Source organism: Monodon monoceros, unplaced genomic scaffold (genome assembly GCF_005190385.1).
Source record: "Monodon monoceros isolate NGI ecotype Baffin Bay Population unplaced genomic scaffold, NGI_Narwhal_1 Super_Scaffold_22, whole genome shotgun sequence".
Lineage (NCBI taxonomy): Eukaryota > Metazoa > Chordata > Mammalia > Artiodactyla > Monodontidae > Monodon > Monodon monoceros.
Genome location: NW_021703779.1, coordinates 17,311,208 through 17,330,256, shown reverse-complemented (window position 1 = coordinate 17,330,256; position 19,049 = coordinate 17,311,208). Strand labels below are relative to the sequence as shown.

General features: G+C 38.5%; 2 protein-coding genes across 4 annotated transcripts in view; both read left to right on the top strand.

Moving 5' to 3' along the window:
* The window catches only part of BCLAF3 (BCLAF1 and THRAP3 family member 3), an 80,211-nt gene that overhangs the window by 10,354 nt on the left and 50,808 nt on the right, over positions 1–19,049 (top strand). The window contains exons 4-9 of one of the 3 annotated variants that reach the window (XR_003796355.1): positions 3,456–3,631; positions 5,146–5,260; positions 5,973–6,036; positions 7,713–7,828; positions 13,442–13,514; positions 14,042–15,508. Coding sequence is in view for 2 of the 3 variants with exons in the window: in XM_029240428.1 (XP_029096261.1) it covers positions 3,456–3,631; positions 5,146–5,260; positions 5,973–6,036; positions 7,713–7,828; positions 13,442–13,556 (586 nt within the window). In the remaining variant the exon portion in view is untranslated. Of the gene's footprint in view, positions 1–3,455; positions 3,632–5,145; positions 5,261–5,972; positions 6,037–7,712; positions 7,829–13,441; positions 13,557–14,041; positions 15,509–19,049 lie in introns of all 3 variants that reach the window. The other 2 variants (XM_029240429.1, XM_029240428.1) reach the window with 2 other exon arrangements.
* MAP7D2 (MAP7 domain containing 2) overlaps positions 1–19,049 on the top strand; it is a 174,678-nt gene that overhangs the window by 150,438 nt on the left and 5,191 nt on the right. The gene's annotated exons all lie outside the window — the stretch shown is intronic.

Below are 19,049 nucleotides of genomic sequence, written 5' to 3'. Positions count from 1 at the left end.
GTTAGGGTGCCCTGGGACTATGGATCCACATAGGATTAGGTTTCTTCTCCTCTGGTCTTATAGACCATGGGATGACGTTGGTAATACCATGGCACAGTGGAGTGAATGTGTGAGGTGGTGTGTGACTCCACCATCCAAAGAATTGAGATTTACAGCTGCTAGGGTTCTTCATGATGATGTTTCAGGCTCTGAAGATAAATCCAAAAGAGAGCCCTGAGATATGTCTTAAATAATAGCAGCACCACCAGAAAAAAGTAATACCTCTTCATATAACAAAAATCAATCAGATGGATACATTTTGGGGTGTGGGTGTACACGTGTATGTATTTACTTATTTATTTACATCACTAACAGCCATATATCCAAAACCGCTCCAAGGTTATGAGGGGCTTACAGATATTCTTTAAAAAATTAAACTCCTCTAACAAGATGGTTTTGAGTGTCTATTTTTAACTTCTCAGAGGAAAAGCTTCCATCTGACTTTTCATGCTCCCTGCTCTCAAACCAGCCCTGTCGAGACGACTCCCTGCCAAGGCAGAAACATGGACGAGTGATTATGCCTCAGGTTGATGCCACTGATGTGGTTTCCTTGACTCATCAGAAAGACTTTCATTAGAAGGCCCATATCCTTTCTCTCCTCCTAATTTGCTCCAAGCTCCTCACTGTGTATCTGATAACTAGTAAGAGACATTTAGTGAAATGTCTAGAAGCTAGAATGCTAGAAGCTAGAATGGCCCTGTAACAACCTCCACTAACAAAAGAATTACAAATGCTCTCTGTTTAAAGGGGTTTAATGGTACAAAAAGCGTGTTCCATACCCCAAAAACAGCTTTAAAATTTTTTTTACAGGAGAAAAATAAGATGTTTAAATGGAACTATAAAAATGATCTATCTATAAGGGGAAATCAGTTGATAATGGTTTTTATTGCAGTCTCAGTTTCTCCCAAGACGAAACCAGCTGATAAAGGCTTCTAATTTTTCACCAGATAATTAGTAAAATTTACTTGTAATTTTTTATTACTGGCCTAACTCTCATCCCCACTCCAAGTCCAACTCTCAGTTCATAGGAGAGCTGTGGTATACTCTGAAGCTACACTTAATTCCTGAAATTTTAGTGTTTAACTTGTTATCAGTTAAAAAATGTACTCTAGAGACACCCCACAACAATATTTTTAATAAAAAAATATCAGTGATCATCCTTCGAGAAAATACACATGAAAATAGTATAACCTGAAATTTAGTCTTTTCAAAATAATTATACTTTTGCTATAAGGAAAAGTTTCTAGAAACTTTAGAATGCAAAATGTTCTAGGTATTTCCATTTATAAATTTAATCACCTCTTTGTTCATATTTTCCTTTTTATATTTCCCATGACATTACTGATCAACAAGTTAACAATTTCACGAAATACCCCCAATACAATAGTTAAGCTGAAAAGATCAAATGTTCTCATTTGAGATGCATTTTAGACAGTTTTAAAAATTAAAATATAGCCAACACCTGTATTCTAATACTACCTCTACTTCCGGTCTGATTAAATCTTCCAGGTTCTCTGTTCCCTCCCACCACTCCACCCCGGTTTTCCTTCTCTGTTTAAGGATATTTCCCCTGACATTCACTTGAGTGTTGTGCATGATAACCAAGAAAACATTAAAAAGCTACATTAAACCTTAATTTCCTCTTCTACACATTAAGATCCATCCACAAAACCAACTGCCTGGCAAAACAACAGTAACAAAAACCCAACCACCAAAACTAATGGATAATCCCCTGCCCTCTGGAAGCTTATAATAGATAACAAAATCTGTATGACACATGTAAAGTTTTCCTTTCTCGGTTTTCTTCCAGCTAATAACTATCACAAAGCACTTTCTGAGTCATTAGTTTGCTCATGTCTTCCTAAGAACACATGTAGAATTTTTGGAGTTGAGGTAAAAGGATTAGGGAGACTGACACTCCCTTAATTCAGCATCTCATTACTTTTTTCACAAAAGTCCCCTAACTGGCCTTGTCAACCGCAACACCCTTCCAAGACACCTGATAGAAGGCAGTCCTCTGGCGGCCAGAACTGAGCCTCCCACCCTCTCCCATCAGCTAATCCTGTCACATCAGGCTGGCAGTGTGGCGTCTTACCGTCACATCTCCTGCCCTTCTATTTCCTTTCCCTAGACTGCTCAGATCACACAGCTCAAAGTTCCTAGGTGTGTTTTCTGCCTTTGTTAACCTATAAACGTAAAATGTCTTTCATCTCGTCTCCACATGTCTAAAACACACCAACCTTCAAAGCCTAGCTCACACGTCAACTCCTGAAACTTGTTTTTCGGGAAGAGCCAAAAGCTATTCAGAGTTAAATGCAGAGGAGTAAGATGGGTATAAGCTGGTTAGTGCCATTTTGGGTCCAAAATGAGGAATAAATATAAATAATGAGGCATTTTCTTCTGTGACGCATAAACTGCCTCCAGATGAAGAATATGAGTAGTTTTAAGCAGGAGTAGCATTATTGGAATAAAGTAAACTTTCCCACTAAGACATTTGGAAGGATTATGTTCACAGGAATGCTTAACCTCTGGGATGAAAAGCAAAACAACCAAGACATCCATTGTCTCGATATCATGACACCTCCCCATAGAGCTATTGCAAAGATTAAATGAGATAATGTTTATAAGCTCTGAGCCCCTTTGTTTGGCATGAATAATTGTTAGTTATATGTCATAATCATGGCTTTATAATGGTACTTAAAGGTCAGGAAAGCTCTTAATGAAAGTTGTAAAGATTCAGAAAGCATTAAAATGGTAAGATGGTTGGGGTTACATAATAAATGGTAGTGTTTCTTTAAGGATATATTTAGGGTAAACACTGTCATTGCTCCTAATGATCATAACTGTGATAACTAAGACTATTTTCTGAGAGTTCAGTGAGACTTTGTAAGTGATTAAATTAATCTCAACAGAATTTGATTTCAAAATACTATTCTCAGCTTCTCATTACTGACATGGAGTTTTAAGGACTTTTATGAAGTCAGAGACGTTATTATGTTTGATATCAGCTTTTAAAGTATGGTAGTATTTCAAGATAGTGTAAGCTTGCTGGCTTTACAATTTTATGGACATTTGGGAGTAGAAAATAATGATTACTTTTTGCATATTGAGTGTCTTCAATGCCTTGCTATATTTTTTGAAGTAAAAATTGTTTAGCTTAGAACTTTGAGGATTTTATTATTAAAGTGGCAAATATTTAATGATCTCTGATTTGAAAAGGAGAACTCAAAACCGTGTACCTATAGCTATTTTCTCCTACTCATTATTGTACATGTTTTATGGCATACAATTTACTGCCTTAATTATAAGAAAAGATAAACATCTTTTTAGTTTTATAGCTATCTTGATTAACTTTTAAAGTTATTTTCTCAGTAAAATAGTCTCAAATTTAGTTAAACATTTACAAATTATTCTAGGGTTGCTTCTAGCTATTCCACAGAGAGACAGATGTCACATGATTTGGTTGCTGTTGGCAGGAAAAGTGAAAACTTTCATCCAGTGTTTGAACATCTTGACTCAACTCAGAATACTGAAAACAAACCTACAGGAGAATTTGCTCAGGAAATCATAACTATAATCCATCAAGTTAAAGGTTGGTATATTTCACACATACATTAGGGATAACACAAAAATAATGTACTGACTTTTCACGAGACATAGGTAAATATCTGTGATATTGTAGTAGTAATTAATATTTCATTATAAGTTAGATCATTAATTAGGAAATCTGGTGAAGAGAGTAGCACGTATTAATTCAAGCCTAGTTGTTCTTTATATGTAGTTCCAATAACTTGATGCTTCAACTCACAGTAGATTACAAATTGAAAGTTATAAAGGAAGAGGTTGGCTACTGCAAAAGACAGGTGTACTGAGAGCAGAAAGAAACAATAACCGATAACTGAATAGGAAGGAGGAAATAACAAAAACCAGATATGAAACTCAAGAAACTCAGGAAATCTGGAAGTATAGGTCATTTGGTCGTATTCTTAAAGCCCCTGAGGGCATTACTGGGACTTTGTGCCATAAGGGTGATGCTAAGCGATCAATAGAAGATTCCAGTTTGATTTGTTATACATGATGACATCAGGACATTGCATAATAAATACTTCAAAGGTTTACATTGAGCTGTTGTGTTTTGCTTTTGCTTCTGGCCAGTTTCCATTAATTGGATAATTTAGTCATGTAAAATAACTTTCCTTATTGATGCTGCATAAATAAGGCAGTTGTGGGTATTATAAACTGGGGTCTTTCGAGAATTTCAAAATTTATAATTTTATATTTCTTTCTAGATAACTGTGTTAATCTTTTTTACCTTCATAAAACATATTTTGCAAATGAATTATTTTCTTTGCAGCCCTCAAACTAAGGCACATATTTACTTTAAAGCATGCAGTTTGAAACAGTTCACCTTCTCAATTCCAGCCCCTCTTACCCAAAAGAAGTGTGATTCTTGGCAGACAGGGAGCTGGTATTGTAGAAAAATTCAGGAGATCGTCCCGGAACAGGAACAGTAAGTTAGGGAAAAGGATTGCTTTAGCATTCTCATGGGTCAAGTGTATTATCTTTCTCTTTATTCCGTTAAAAGCTTGTAGCATAGCCGCTTTCAGAATGTCTTCATGAACTTCAGTTAATGTTAAAGTAAAATGGCATTAGGAGGCCTTCTGTGATATGTAAACATAACATTTAACATTTGTTCAGAATTGTTTTGATGTTTCAGGGTTGTTTTTGGAGTTATTTTTTACTCTAGGTGAAGAGTAGAGCTGTATACCAGCTTTACTTCCCAGATGTAGGAAGATCTTACCTAGGAGAAGAAAGGTCCTGTCCTCTCTTTGAGAGAGTCACTGTCTTTTGCCCCTGGCAAGTAAGCAGACATGTCAAATAGGAACAGAATCTTTGGGTTCATAAATCCGTTTACTGTTGCTTGGGCTTGGGAAAGCGTGTGAGCACTACAAATTAGTCTGTGGAATAAGCTTAGGTTCCATATGTTTTCAAGAGAAAACAGGTTGGATGTTTTTTAATAGTCCCTTCTTCCTGTGCTTATTATATATAATCTTTTAAGTGGAATCAGTTTTACATTGAGATAAAACTTCTTTTTCCCTTTTGCAGCAGATTATTTTCCATCACTTGGAATTACTCTACATGAGCGTTTCTCAAAAATGCAAGTTACACAAGCTGCAGATGTAAATGAATTTAAATTGAACTCAGATCCAGAAATTCACAGGTAATGAGTGATTATTGTATGCCCATTTAACTCATGGGAATGAGCCTCAGAACAGATTGTGGGAAGGTGCTGCCTGCCTCCTGGGCTTGTTGTAGACTCTAGAACTGCATTTCCTGCCTAAAAACAGGACTAACCCAAGCAGGTACTGGGCCAGTGCACTTCGATAGACTAGGTTATATTGAAGCCATGACTAGCATTGTTTAAATGTGTAGGACTTTGAAAATATTTACCTACCTAACTTTGATTCTGCTGTGTCTATAGTAATTGCCTACTGAAGTTATCACTGGAAGATGAAAGACAGTTGTCGAGCCATTGAAATCATGGGTTGCTTCATGTGGTCAGAAATGGCTGTTCTGAGGGCAGCCGGATGAAAACCTATGTCTTCTTCTGCTGGCACCTGTCCAAACAGGTGGTGCGCCCTGTCTTGTGAGCTGAGTTGAATCAATGTTAGAATGCGGTAGATCACCGGAGCCAAGTTTAAGGTTACACAGACTAGTGATTTGAGAACCACTGAGGCGTCACTGTGATGTCGTTTACAGGATATGTATGTCCTGGGAGACTGCCATATAGGTGAAAAACTACCTGGTAGCAGATTTCTTTTTCTTCCTCCAAGACACACCAGCGTTATTTCAAAATCCATTCTGTAATAATGGAATCAAGATTTCAGTGTATAACATAATTATTTAATTGTAATATGCCTTTATTATTTTAGGAGAATAGATATGTCTTTGGCCGAGCTTCAGAGTAAACAAACTATGGTATATGATTCAGAACAGGTAAGTGAATATAATTTTTGATGAGAGATTATCTTATTGTTGGTATACTAATGGGAAACGGAACTGGTCATTGGGAGTAAAAAAGGTAGTTAAAGTGGTTGAGGAAGAATGATTGAGACCCAGGAATCTGAAATTTACAAAGCTCTCCAAGTGACTCTAGTTATCAAAAGATTGCAGAGAGAACACTGGCAAAAGACAAAAATATGCCCTAAGAGAGACAATCCCTAAGGGTAACAGCTTTGTAAAATTGACATAAAATTATAGTGTTTAATGTTCATTCCAGAACTTCACACTGTAAAGCTTGCAGAAAGTATGTTTGATACCTGTTTTTTCCAAAGCAGTCATGTGGGATATATTTTTAAGTTGTATGTAGAATGAATGCAAAGGAACTTAGTTTCATTTGACACTGCTCTTCTGTTTACTGAAGATTGTGTGAAACATTCTATGGAATATGAACTAGAAAAATAATGGAAATAATACTGAATTTTTACGCGGGCCTCTCACTGTTGTGGCCTCTCCCATTGCGGAGCACAGGCTCCGGACGCGCAGGCTCAGCGGGCGTGGCTCACGGGCCTAGCCGCTCCACGGCACGTGGGATCTTCCCGGACCGGGGCACGAACCCGCGTCCCCTGCACCGGCAGGCGGACTCTCAACCACTGCGCCACCAGGGAAGCCCCTGAATTTTTTTAATTGTTCCCACCCATACCACCTCCCTCCCCGCCATTTCTTTGCTAATTAGAAAAACTATCTTAACTAGCCCAGGGGGAAGAAAACTGGCTCTTGTTTTAGAAGAAATATATCAAGTTCTAAAAGAACTGCTAATTTATTCATTGCGAGTGAAGAGTTTTTATAGAGGAGAGATTTTAATACATTTGTGATAGAATATATAAATAATATTTTCACTTGTGAATGGTTACAGTTTTATTGTACTTATGGAGATAGGTTAGTTTGTTGAATAAATGATACTTTCAGAAAATTTCTGCTCATCAAAGTACTATAATAAACTTATAGGAAATTTGAGGATTTAAAAAAAATCACCCCTAATTCAACCACTTAAGACAAAATCTTATTTGATCATCTTTCCTTGCAGTCTTATGTCTAGCACTTTAACATACACTACCACAGTACATGTAGTTTTGGATGCTTTATCTTTTTACTTAAACTATAGTAACATTCCTTTTATGTAAAATCTCTGAACTCCCAATGACCTTTTTATAATTGAGGCTTTGTAAGTTTTAATTAACTTTTCAGTAAGTGTTTTTCCATGGTTACTTCCACATAGTCTACATTATCATAATTTAAATGCTTGTACATTACTCCTATGACTTAAATTTACCATAAAATTATTCTTCCCTTCTCCTTTAAATTTTTTTTCACACTTAAGTTACTTTCATTTTATGGTTATTTTTAAAATATAATATTTTGAATATACTTGGGTAGATAGACGTTTCTTTGGTATAGAGTCCCAGAAGTGGGATTCTTGGTTCAGTGTTATGAACTTTTCTGACTCTGTATTGTCAATTGTGTCTCAAAATATTTTTATCAGTTTACACTAGCATGAGCAGGATGAGTACAAGGTAACTTATTTAGGACTTTTACTTAAGGTTCTTGTTCGATATGGTCTTTGTGCAACTAACAGTAATGTGAATGGTTTGTCTTCTGTCAAAATTCCTCAGACTCTGGTCAAAATAATAGATCCAAATGACCTACGACATGACATTGAAAGAAGGAGAAAAGAACGGTTACAGAATGAAGATGAGCACATTTTTCACATAGCTAGTGCTGCAGAGAGGTAATCAGTAGATGAAAAACATCCTGTTATCAGACAGCTTTTGGTTTTAGCATATTTTCCAATTTTCTGTGTGTGATGGTAATTTTCACCTTAGGTTAGGAATTTAATTCCTCAAATCCATTTTACATGTTTAAGTGAAATCTGTTAAAATGTTTCAAAGTTATTCAGTGGTCATCTTATGCTATTTCATTGAAACAATAAAAATTATGGGGTAGGTGAGTATTTGAGGTCTTTGTAATCTAGAGAGAAGTGTAGTAGCTTTTTTAATATTAGCAGGAGCCAAGACCAGCAAATTTATGGACTATTTGGCTCGAGCTGATTGAAACTCTGACACATTCTGCCCTTTAGATTCTGGTAGTCTTTGAATGTTGCAAAATTTCCTGAGGTCAGTGCCGTCCTCTTTCAGAACTCTTTGTGGATGTCTGTCCGTGAAACAGAGGCAGGTGTAGTAGAAAATGCAGAAGAGACCTGAGTTTGAATCCTACTTCTGCCAGTTTACAAGCTGTTTGCTCTTGGGCAAACTTGCCTAGTTTCTGGAGCCTTTTCCTCTATAAAATGAGAATAACCAATTTATGTTGGACAGGTTATAAATATTAAATGAACTGGCACATGTGAAGTACTTATGCCATGAGTGGCAAATTGATTGTCAGTAGATCCTTGTTTTTCTTTCCCAACGCTGTACCTCTTTTTAGGGGCTCTGAGTATTCTAGATTGGTCCCAGTTTATCCCTAGTCCTGAGAACTATGTAGAACTCATGGCAACTCTGGGACCTCATATGATTATGAGATATAATTTAATGGGAAAAAATTTCCAGTTCACTCAAGGGTCCTCAAACTATTTGGATCTCCCAGAAGGTGGGAATGTATGAATAGAAAGGACCAGTGCTAATTCTCTTTCCATAGTCCTTAGTTTTAAAAATTAAAATACTTGACTAGACTTATAAGTCATGTCTATGGCTAACTAGGTCAAGATACGTGGAGCTTGTTTAAAACTGGACTTGATACTGACAATAAGTTTGGGACTAATTAAAAGATAGCAAAACTGTGTGCTGAGGCATATGAAACAATTGAAAATAGTTAAAATCTTGTCCCTTGGTGGGTGAGTCTCCAGTTTCCTAATACGACACGGCATGACTGTGCTCTTTAGTGACACAAGCTCTCAGTCATGCTTTTCTTGACTACTCAGCAAGTGTGAGAAACTCAGTGTACCAAGAAAAAGGTTTTTTAAAACAGATTTAAGATAATCAACATATTATAAAGACCATGTATGGCCTCAGAATATATCTTTACCCTTTGAGGTGATGAAGAGCTTGAGCAGTGGAGTTAACACCTGAGTTCAACTCCTGGCTCTGTAGATACCTAGCTATGTGACTGACCTTGGGCAAGTTCCTTAATCTCTGTTTCCTCAGCGTAAAATAGAGATAAGAATTATACTTACCTCACGGTAGTGGTGAAAATTAAGTAAAGTGATGCATGTAAGCTACAGAGAAGTTGGTCAGCATTAAGTATTATTAATGTTAGCTTTGAGGATGGCGTCGTAGGGTGCAAAAATGTCTTCCTGCAAGGTGTCTTTTTCTGGATCTGTTGAACTGTTTTATTCGTATTGGATGGCTGGTGTGGCATAGTGGAGCCATGAGGTGTTTTTCTTTAATTCAGATATTACTGACCATAAAATTCACCTTTTGAAAGTGAAGAATTCAGTAGTTTTTAGTATAATCACAAAGTTGTGCAACTATCACCACTATCTAATTTCGAAACATTTTCATCACCCCCAAAAGAAACCCTGTACAATTAGTTGTCACTCCCTATTTCTCCGTCCTCCCAGCCCCTGACAGCCACTAATCTACTTTCTGTCTGTGTGGATTTGCCTATTGTTGACATATAATTGCAATCATATAACAGGTGGCCTTTTGTGACGGGCTTCTTTCATGTAGTATGTTTTTTACGTTGCCCCATGTTGTAGCATGAATATTCCTTTTATGGCTGAATAACTTTCCACTGTGTGGATACACCACATTTTGTTTATCCATTCACCGGTTGATGGATATTTGGGCTATTTCCACTCTTTGGCTATTGTGAATAATGGTGCTGTGAATATTTGTATGCAATTTTTTGTGTGGATATATTTTTCACTTCTCTTCTGTATATACCTAGGATTGGAATTGCTGGTTCATATGATAACTATGTTTTAACTTTTTGATGAGCTGCCAGGCTATTTCCACAGTGGGTGCACCATTTTACATTCCCACCAGCAGTGTATGAAGGTTCCATTTTTAACACATCCTCACCAGAAGTTGTTATTGTTTATCCTTTTAAAAAAATAATATGGAAGCTTTAATCTCTCACTTTATCCTAATTCAGTTTCCTTGTTAACATGAGAAAAATATTTTATCCTTTTATCTTAAAAATTCAATTTATCAAAATTGACTTCATTAATATTTTTGCATAAACCTTTTAAATCAAGTCAGTGTATAGATTTCCATAGAAATTCAGAAGAAGTGAAATACAAGGAAATTATAAATCATAGGATGTAGCTCTTTCCCTCCTGTGTGATTTTTTTTTCCCCCCCTTAAAAGTTGTATGCAGACTCTGTGTCTATGTTGGCTCACCATTGTATTCCTACTGCCTTGGGCTCAATTCATCTTTGTTGAATGAATGAAGACTTCCCAAAGGTGTAGACAGGACAGAAGATACTGAAATTGTAATGCATTTAGATCTTGATCACTTTTTATTCCCTGATACCTTAAAACCTTTCCCAAGCAAGTCTCACACCGGGGCATTCTGTCTTGTCTCTAAGACCCTGTTGTTCTCTATTTTTTCCCACTTTCGACCAGCCTCTTACCCTAAAGTCTCCGTGTCTCCTCCTGACACACTGTTTCTCCCTCTTGTCACCAGCATTACTAAGTTCCCTACACTGTCATTGAGGTGCTATGTTATACGGGCGTGGTATGTGTGGGATAAAGCAGCTTCAAAATAGTATCAGTAGACTTCAAGAGGTCATCAAACTGCCTAGATTTTCTTTTTAGCTAGGCAAGTTATAGAAAACATCAGTTTTTATTTTTGCTGTTGTAACAATCTGTAATCTACTGAACTAGAGTTAACTTTATAAAGATCATTTATTCATCTATTCAACAAATATTTATATATTAATGTCTATGTTCTAGTCAGTGTTCTAAGCACTGACTACACTGAATTTGCACCATTTTAAGCATACAATTCATTGGCATTAAATACATTCACAGTGTTGTGCAACCATCACCACTACCCACGTCCAGAATTTTTCATCTTCTCAAACAGAAATTCAGTACCAGTTAAACAGTAACTCCCAACCCCCAGCCCCTGATGCCTCTATTCTTTCCATCGCTATGAATTTGCCTATTGTGAATACCTCATACATTTATAAGTAGAATCATGCAATAATTGTCCTTTTCAGTCTGACTTATTTCACGTGGCATAATGTTTTCATCCATGTTGTATCATGTGTCAGTATTTCATTAAAATAATTTATTCCTTTATAAGGCTGAATAATATTCCATTGTATGGATACACCACATTTTGTTTATCCATTTTTGTTTTGATGGACATGTGGGTTGTTTCCATCTTTTGGCTATTATGAATAATGCTGTTATGAACACCGGTGTTGTCATTTTTTTTGATTATAGCCATCCTAGTGGGTTTTAAGTAGTTTCTTGTAGTTTTGATTTGCATTTCCCTGATGACTAATGATACTGAGCATTTTTTCATGTGCTTTTTGTGTGTCTTCTTTGGAGAAATATCTATTCAAATCCTTTGCCAATTTTTAAATTGGATTATCATATTTTTATTATTGAGGTGTAAGGGTTCTTTATATATTCTGGGTACTACCCGTTCATCAGATATATGCTTTGCAAAGAGGACTTTTTAGAGTCTATTGTTTTGTTTATAGAAGTAGTACATGCTAATGGTGAACATTTGGAAAAATATAGTAAAGTATAAAAACAAAAATATAAGACATTCTTAATTTCACCAGTCAGGGATGATTACTGTTAATATTTAGTACATTTCATATCATTTTCTTTTTCTGGGCATATATGTGTATTTTTTTTTTTTTTTTTTTTTTTTGTGGTACGTGGGCCTCTCACTGTTGTGGCCTCTCCCGTTGCGGAGCACAGGCTCCGGATGCGCAGCCTCAGCGGCCATGGCTCACGGGCCCAGCCGCTCTGTGGCATGTGGGATCTTCCCGTACCGGGGCACGAACCCGTGTCCCCTGCATCGGCAGGCGGACTATCAACCACTACGCCACCAGGGAAGCCCTATATGTGTATATTTTAAACAAGTGAAATTATTCTCAGTATTTGACTTCGCCCCCTACTCTTTTGACTACTACCATATCATGAACATTTTGACAGAATATGGGGTTTTTTAACATTTCAAAAAATCCTGAGTGGCTATTCCATGTCAGATTCTAGGGTCAGACCTGGGGCCACAGAACGAACCATCCGCAGTGCCTCCTGTGAAGGGATCGCACCTTGCTTGGTGAGAAGGTGCACCATTAGTTACAAACACTTGTGAAGACCCCAAAGTGCCACATGTGCACATAGCAGGGACACCTAGTCCACCTCAGAGGGGTCTGGGAAAGCCTTGGAACAGGTGCAGGTGGGGCTAAATCTTGAGGTTGATCTGAGTTGGAAGGAAATTACAGCAGAAGGCACCCAATGGGCCAGTGCGTAGAGGCAGGCGAGGTTGTGGTGTGTGCCGAGAGCCGCATGGAGCTGATGTTCCCGCAGCTCGGTGTGGGTGTTGCAGAGATTGGGATGGAGCAGCCAGCAAGGCTGCAAGGGCGTGCGCCGGAAGAGTCTTGGGGGTCAGTGAGGAGGAGTGTGGATTTTGTCCCCATGTCACTGGGGTCCTGTGGGAGGAGTGTAGCAGGGCTGAAGCCGTGAGCCGTTTCGCCACAGAGCAGGAACGGTCTGAGGACCACTGTGGGAGAGGTGGGATGTGACAGGGAGAGGACCCCCCAAGGGCTGTGGGAATGAGGCCCCGGGGTTAGAGGAGAAAGAAGCCCAAGGAAGGAGCTCCCTCCCAGGTAGGGCTGGCCAGGAATAGCCCTTGGTGGCCTCTGGGCCTCACTACAACAGGAGAGGGGAGCCAGCAGTATCAGAGGCCCCAGCTCTGCCAGTGAGCAGGCCTGAGCCACTCACTGGCCTCTTCCCTGGAGCTTTCACCACTGAGTCTCTTGGCAAGGGGGGCTGTCCCGTGCTGCCAAAGGCTCAAGAGCCGTGACTATCTTCCCTCAGGAAACATGTGTTCTACATATGTATGGTTTTGGGGGTTACAGCCCTAGGAAGCCTGTCCTTGGACTCCAGATTAAGAACCCTGGTCCTAGGAATATGGTTTTCCCCCTATCACTAACTGCCAACTTGGCTAAATAATGTTTTTTGAAAAATGAGAGTTTTAGCCCCGGTAAATATTACTTGTAATTTTAGTAGTGATAGATCATTGAGATTTTTTTTTTTTTTTTACTGTTGTGCTGCTTTAATTGTTTCCAAAGGGTGTAATTTGATTTCTCTTGTTTATTTGTCGGATAAATGTAAACTAATAAAAGATTCTTATTTTCTCTCTTTCATTTTACTAGGAGCGATCAGCATTCCAGTTTTACAAGGTTGAAGAATACTCATGTTGATGGATTCCAAAAATCTACATGTTTGGTAAAATCAAATTTTAGAAAATTTATTCAGAAACCTTACTTGGTAAGATTGCAGTTCCAACTTTTTTATTTTTGTATGTTCCATTTTCCTTCTCACATGTATCTATAGGTACAGGGATCACCAGTATTTTTCATAATGTTTGTAACTGTTCATTAAGTAAGTGTTATGATTCTGTTGTTCAGTGTTAAGATTCTGTTGAGGCTTATAGTTATTATGACCAAATAAATGATCATCTCATTTGATTTATCAGGATTTTATTGCACTTATTATAGTACTAGCTTTCTTAATTTTTTTTAAACAACTTTATTAAGGTATATTTTACATACCATAAAATTCACCCATGTAAGGGTGTACAATTGAATGATTTTTTGTAAATTTACCAAGATGTGTAACCATCACCATAATCCAGTATTAGGACATTTTCGTGACCCCTATTAGAACCCTCAGGCCTATTTATTTATTCCGTGTTCCCACCCGCAGCTAACAACTAATCTACTTTCTGTTTCTAAAGATTTGCCTTTTCATAGGGCAGTTCACAGAGTGGCAGCTGGCTTCCATAAGAGCAAGCAAGTGACAGCTAGAAAGATGGAAGCCAGAGTCGATTTGTAACCTAATCTCAGAAGTGACATCCATACTTCGACCATACTCCATTTGTAAGAAGCAAGTCACTAGATACAGACCACACTCAAGGGAAGTGAATAGCGTAAGGGCCTGGATACTGGAAGGTGGGGATGATTGGGAGCCTGGTCAGAAGCTGCCTGGTACAGTCTTCCCACTGGCCCCCAGTGACTGACATCCCTTCATGTGCAAAATACACCCCCTCCCTCTCAAGGTCCCCCAAAATCTCATTTCATTACATGTGTCTTTATGCACTTATTCAAATGTATAGGCTTAGCATAAACTCAAGATGACTACTAGGAAAAGGGTTTTATATGACTTTTCTTAACTGGGGAGAGAAATAAAGGTGTGAAAGAGGAAGATTTGTGAGAAGTACAGACTCCATAGCAAATGGAATAAATAGAAGGTTATAAGACTGTTGATTTTGGAGAAAGAAACCACCTTCAAACTGGGCCCCATCGGGCTTCCCTGGCGGCGCAGTGGTTAAGAATCCACCTGCCGATGCAGGGTACACGGGTTCAAGCCCTGGTCCAGGAAGATCCCACATGCCGCGGAGCAACTAAGCCCGTGCGCCACAGCTACTGAGCCTGCGCTCTAGAGCCCATGCGGCACAACTACTGAGCCTGCGTGCCACAACTACTGAAGCCCACGTGCCTAGAGCCCATGCTCCGCAACGAGAGAAGCCCCCGCAATGAGAAGCCCGCGCACCTCAACGAAGAGTAGCCCCCGCTTGCCGCAACTACAGAAAGCCCGCATGCAGCAATGAATGCCCAACGCAGCCCAAAATAAATAAAAATAAAAATAATCAAAAAACCAAAGGAAGCAACCACCACCTTTAGGGAAGAAAGCGTAGAGCTCTAGAAGCTTAGCGAAAGGTCAATGTGAGCTGGGTATGGACCTCCGAGGAGTGGGGGCTGCCCAGCTGGAGCTGGCTGTGTCAAAAAACTAACAAACAAACTGGAGGCTGAACCAAAGGACCACTGCCAGGATGAAAAGCAGAACAACAAACATACAGGAAGGAGCAACCCCGCCTCCTCTCTTCCAGCCTTCTAGTCTCCCTCCAGTGTCCCTGTGGGTGGGGTCTAAGTGGGAGCTGGCTTCAAGGACTGACTCCCAGTCCAAACCCCAAGTCGAGTATAGAGTGCGAGTTGGGAGTCTGAGACAAAGCTTAGGTACTAAGCAGCACACATCCCATCGGGGTGCACTGGTAAACGGAATAGACAGAGCAGCCCCCAGGAGCCCACCACCAATGATCCCGTCCCCTCACCTGATGATGAAGTGTGACCCATATTAATGCTGACTGAAAAGATACTTCCTATTTGATTGAATGGCTTCCTGAATGGAGGAAAATCAGCCTGCGTGGATGCCCACAACGTGTAAATATTGTACCAAGAATGTTATCATATGCATCCTAACATTTAATCTTTACAGAATAGTCAGTTCTGCTACAACGCAACATAGGCATTCTTTTTTTTTTTTTTTTTTTGGTTTTTTTTCTTACATCTTTATTGGAGTATAATTGCTTTACAATGGTGTGTTAGTTTCTGCTTTATAACAACGTGAAGCAGTTATATATATACATATGTTCCCATATCTCTTCCCTCTTGCATCTCCCTCCCTCCCACCCTCCCTATTCCACCCCTCCAGGTGGTCACAAAGCACCGAGCTGATCTCCCTGTGCTATGCGGCTGCTTCCCACTAGCTATTTACCTTACGTTTGGTAGTGTATATAAGTACATGTCTCTCTCTCGCTTTGTCACAGCTTACCCTTCCCCCTCCGCATATCCTCAAGTCCATTCTCCAGTAGGTCTGTGTCTTTATTCCTGTCTTGCCCCTAGGTTCTTCATGACATTTTTTTTTCTTAAATTCCATATATATGTGTTAGCATACGGTATTTGTCTTTCTCTTTCTGACTTCACTCTGTATGACAGACTCTAGGTCTATCCACCTCATTACAAATAGCTCAATTTCGTTTCTTTTTATGGCTGAGTAATATTCCATTGTATATATGTGCCACATCTTCTTTATCCATTCATCCGATGATGGACACTTAGGTTGTTTCCATCTCCGGGCTATTGTAAATAGAGCTGCAATGAACATTTTGGTACATGACTCTTTTTGAATTATGGGTTTCTCAGGGTATATGCCCAGTAGTGGGATTGCTGGGTCATATGGTAGTTCTATTTGTAGTTTTTTAAGGAACCTCCATACTGTTCTCCACAGTGGCTGTATCAATTTACATTCCCACCAGCAGTGCAAGAGGGTTCCCTTTTCTCCACACCCTCTCCAGCATTTATTGTTTGTAGATTTTTTGATGATGGCCATTCTGACTGGTGTGAGATGATATCTCATTGTAGTTTTGATTTGCATTGCTCTAATGATTAGTGATGTTGAGCATTCTTTCATGTGTTTGTTGGCAGTCTGTATATCTTCTTTGGAGAAATGTGTATTTAGGTCTTCTGCCCATTTTTGGATTGGGTTGTTTGTTTTTTTGTTATTGAGCTGCATGAGCTGCTTATAAATTTTGGAGATTAATCCTTTGTCAGTTGCTTCATTTGCAAGTATTTTCTCCCATTCTGAGGGTTGTCTTTTGGTCTTGTTTATGGTTTCCTTTGCTGTGCAAAAGCTTTTCAGTTTCATTAGGTCCCATTTGTTTATTTTTGTTTTCATTTCCATTTCTCTAGGAGGTGGGTCAAAAAGGATCTTGCTGTGATTTATGTCATAGAGTGTTCTGCCTATGTTTTCCTCTAAGAGTTTGATAGTTTCTGGCCTTACATTTAGGTCTTTAATCCATTTTGAGCTTATTTTTGTGTATGGTGTTAGGGAGTGATCTAATCTCATACTTTTACATGTACCTGTCCAGTTTTCCCAGCACCACTTATTGAAGAGGCTGTCCTTTCTCCACTGTACATTCCTGCCTCCTTTATCAAAGATAAGGTGACCATATGTGCGTGGGTTTATCTCTGGGCTTTCTGTCCTGTTCCACTGATCTACCTTTCTGTTTTTGTGCCAGTACCATACTGTCTTGATTACTGTAGCTTTGTAGTATAGTCTGAAGTCAGGGAGCCTGATTCCTCCAGCTCTGTTTTTCGTTCTCTAGATTGCTTTGGCTATTCGGGGTCTGTTGTGTTTCCATACAAATTGTGAAATTTTTTTTTCTAGTTCTGTGAAAAATGCCAGTGGTAGTTTGATAGGGATTGCATTGAATCTGTAGATTGCTTTGGGTAGTAGAGTCATTTTCACAATGTTGATTCTTCCAATCCAAGAACATGGTATATCTCTCCATCTATTTGTATCATCTTTAATTTCTTTCATCAGTGTCTTATAATTTTCTGCATACTGGTCTTTTGTCTCCTTAGGTAGGTTTATTCCTAGATATTTTATTCTTTTTGTTGCAGTGGTAAATGGGAGTGTTTTCTTGATTTCACTTTCAGATTTTTCATCATTAGTGTATAGGAATGCCAGAGATTTCTGTGCATTAATTTTGTATCCTGCTACTTTACCAAATTCATTGATTAGCTCTCGTAGTTTTCTGGTAGCATCTTTAGGATTCTCTATGTATAGTATCATGTCATCTGAAAACAGTGACAGCTTTACTTCTTCTTTCCTGATTTGGATTCCTTTTATTTCCTTTTCTTCTCTGATTGCTGTGGCTAAGACTTCCAAAACTATGTTGAATAAGAGTGGTGAGAGTGGGCAACCTTGTCTTGTTCCTGATCTTCATGGAAATGCTTTCAGTTTTTCACCATTGAGGACGATGTTGGCTGTGGGTTTCTCATATATGGCCTTTATTATGTTGAGGCAAGTTCCCTCTATGCCTACTTTCTGCAGGGTTTTTATCATAAATGGGTGTTGAATTTTGTCGAAAGCTTTCTCTGCATCTATTGAGATGATCATATGGTTTTTCTCCTTCAATTTGTTAATATGGTGTATCACGTTGATTGATTTGTGTATATTGAAGAATCCTTGCATTCCTGGAATAAACTGCACTTGATCATGGTGTATGATCCTTTTAATGTGCTGTTGGATTCTGTTTGCTAGTATTTTGTTGAGGAGTTTTGCATCTGTGTTCATCAGTGATATTGGCCTGTAGTTTTCTTTCTTTGTGACATCTTTGTCTGGTTTTGGTATCAGGGTGATGGTGGCCTCGTAGAATGAGTTTGGGAGTGTTCCTCCCTCTGCTATATTTTGGAAGAGTTTGAGAAGGATATGTGGTAGCTCTTCTCTAAATGTTTGATAGAATTTGCCTGTGAAGCCATCTGGTCCTGGGCTTTTGTTTTGGAAGATTTTTAATCACAGTTTCAATTTCAGTGCTTGTGATTGGTCTGTTCATATTTTCTATTTCTTCCTGATTCAGTCTTGGCAGGTTGTGCATTTCTAAGAATTTGTCCATTTCTTCCAGGTTGTCCATTTTATTGGCATAGAGTTGCTTGTAGTAATCTCTCATGATCTTTTGTATTTCTGCAGTGTCAGTTGTTACTTCTCCTTTTTCATTTCTAATTCTATTGATTTGAGTCTTCTCCTTTTTTTTCTTGATGAGTCTGGCTAATGGTTTATCAATTTTGTTTATCTTCTCAAAGAACCAGCTTTTAGTTTTATTGATCTTTGCTATTGTTTCCTTCATTTCTTTTTCATTTATTTCTGATCTGATTTTTATGATTTCTTTCCTTCTGCTAACTTTGGGTTTTTTTTGTTCTTCTTTCTCTAACTGCTTTAGGTGCAAGGTTAGGTTGTTTATTTGAGATGTTTCCTGTTTCTTAAGGTAGGGTTGTGTTGCTATAAACTTCCCTCTTAGAACTGCTTTTCCTGCATCCCATAGATTTTGGGTCGTCGTGTCTCCATTGTCATTTGTTCCTAGGTATTTCTTTATTTCCTCTTTGATTTCTTCAGTGATCACTTCGTTATTAAGTAGTGTAT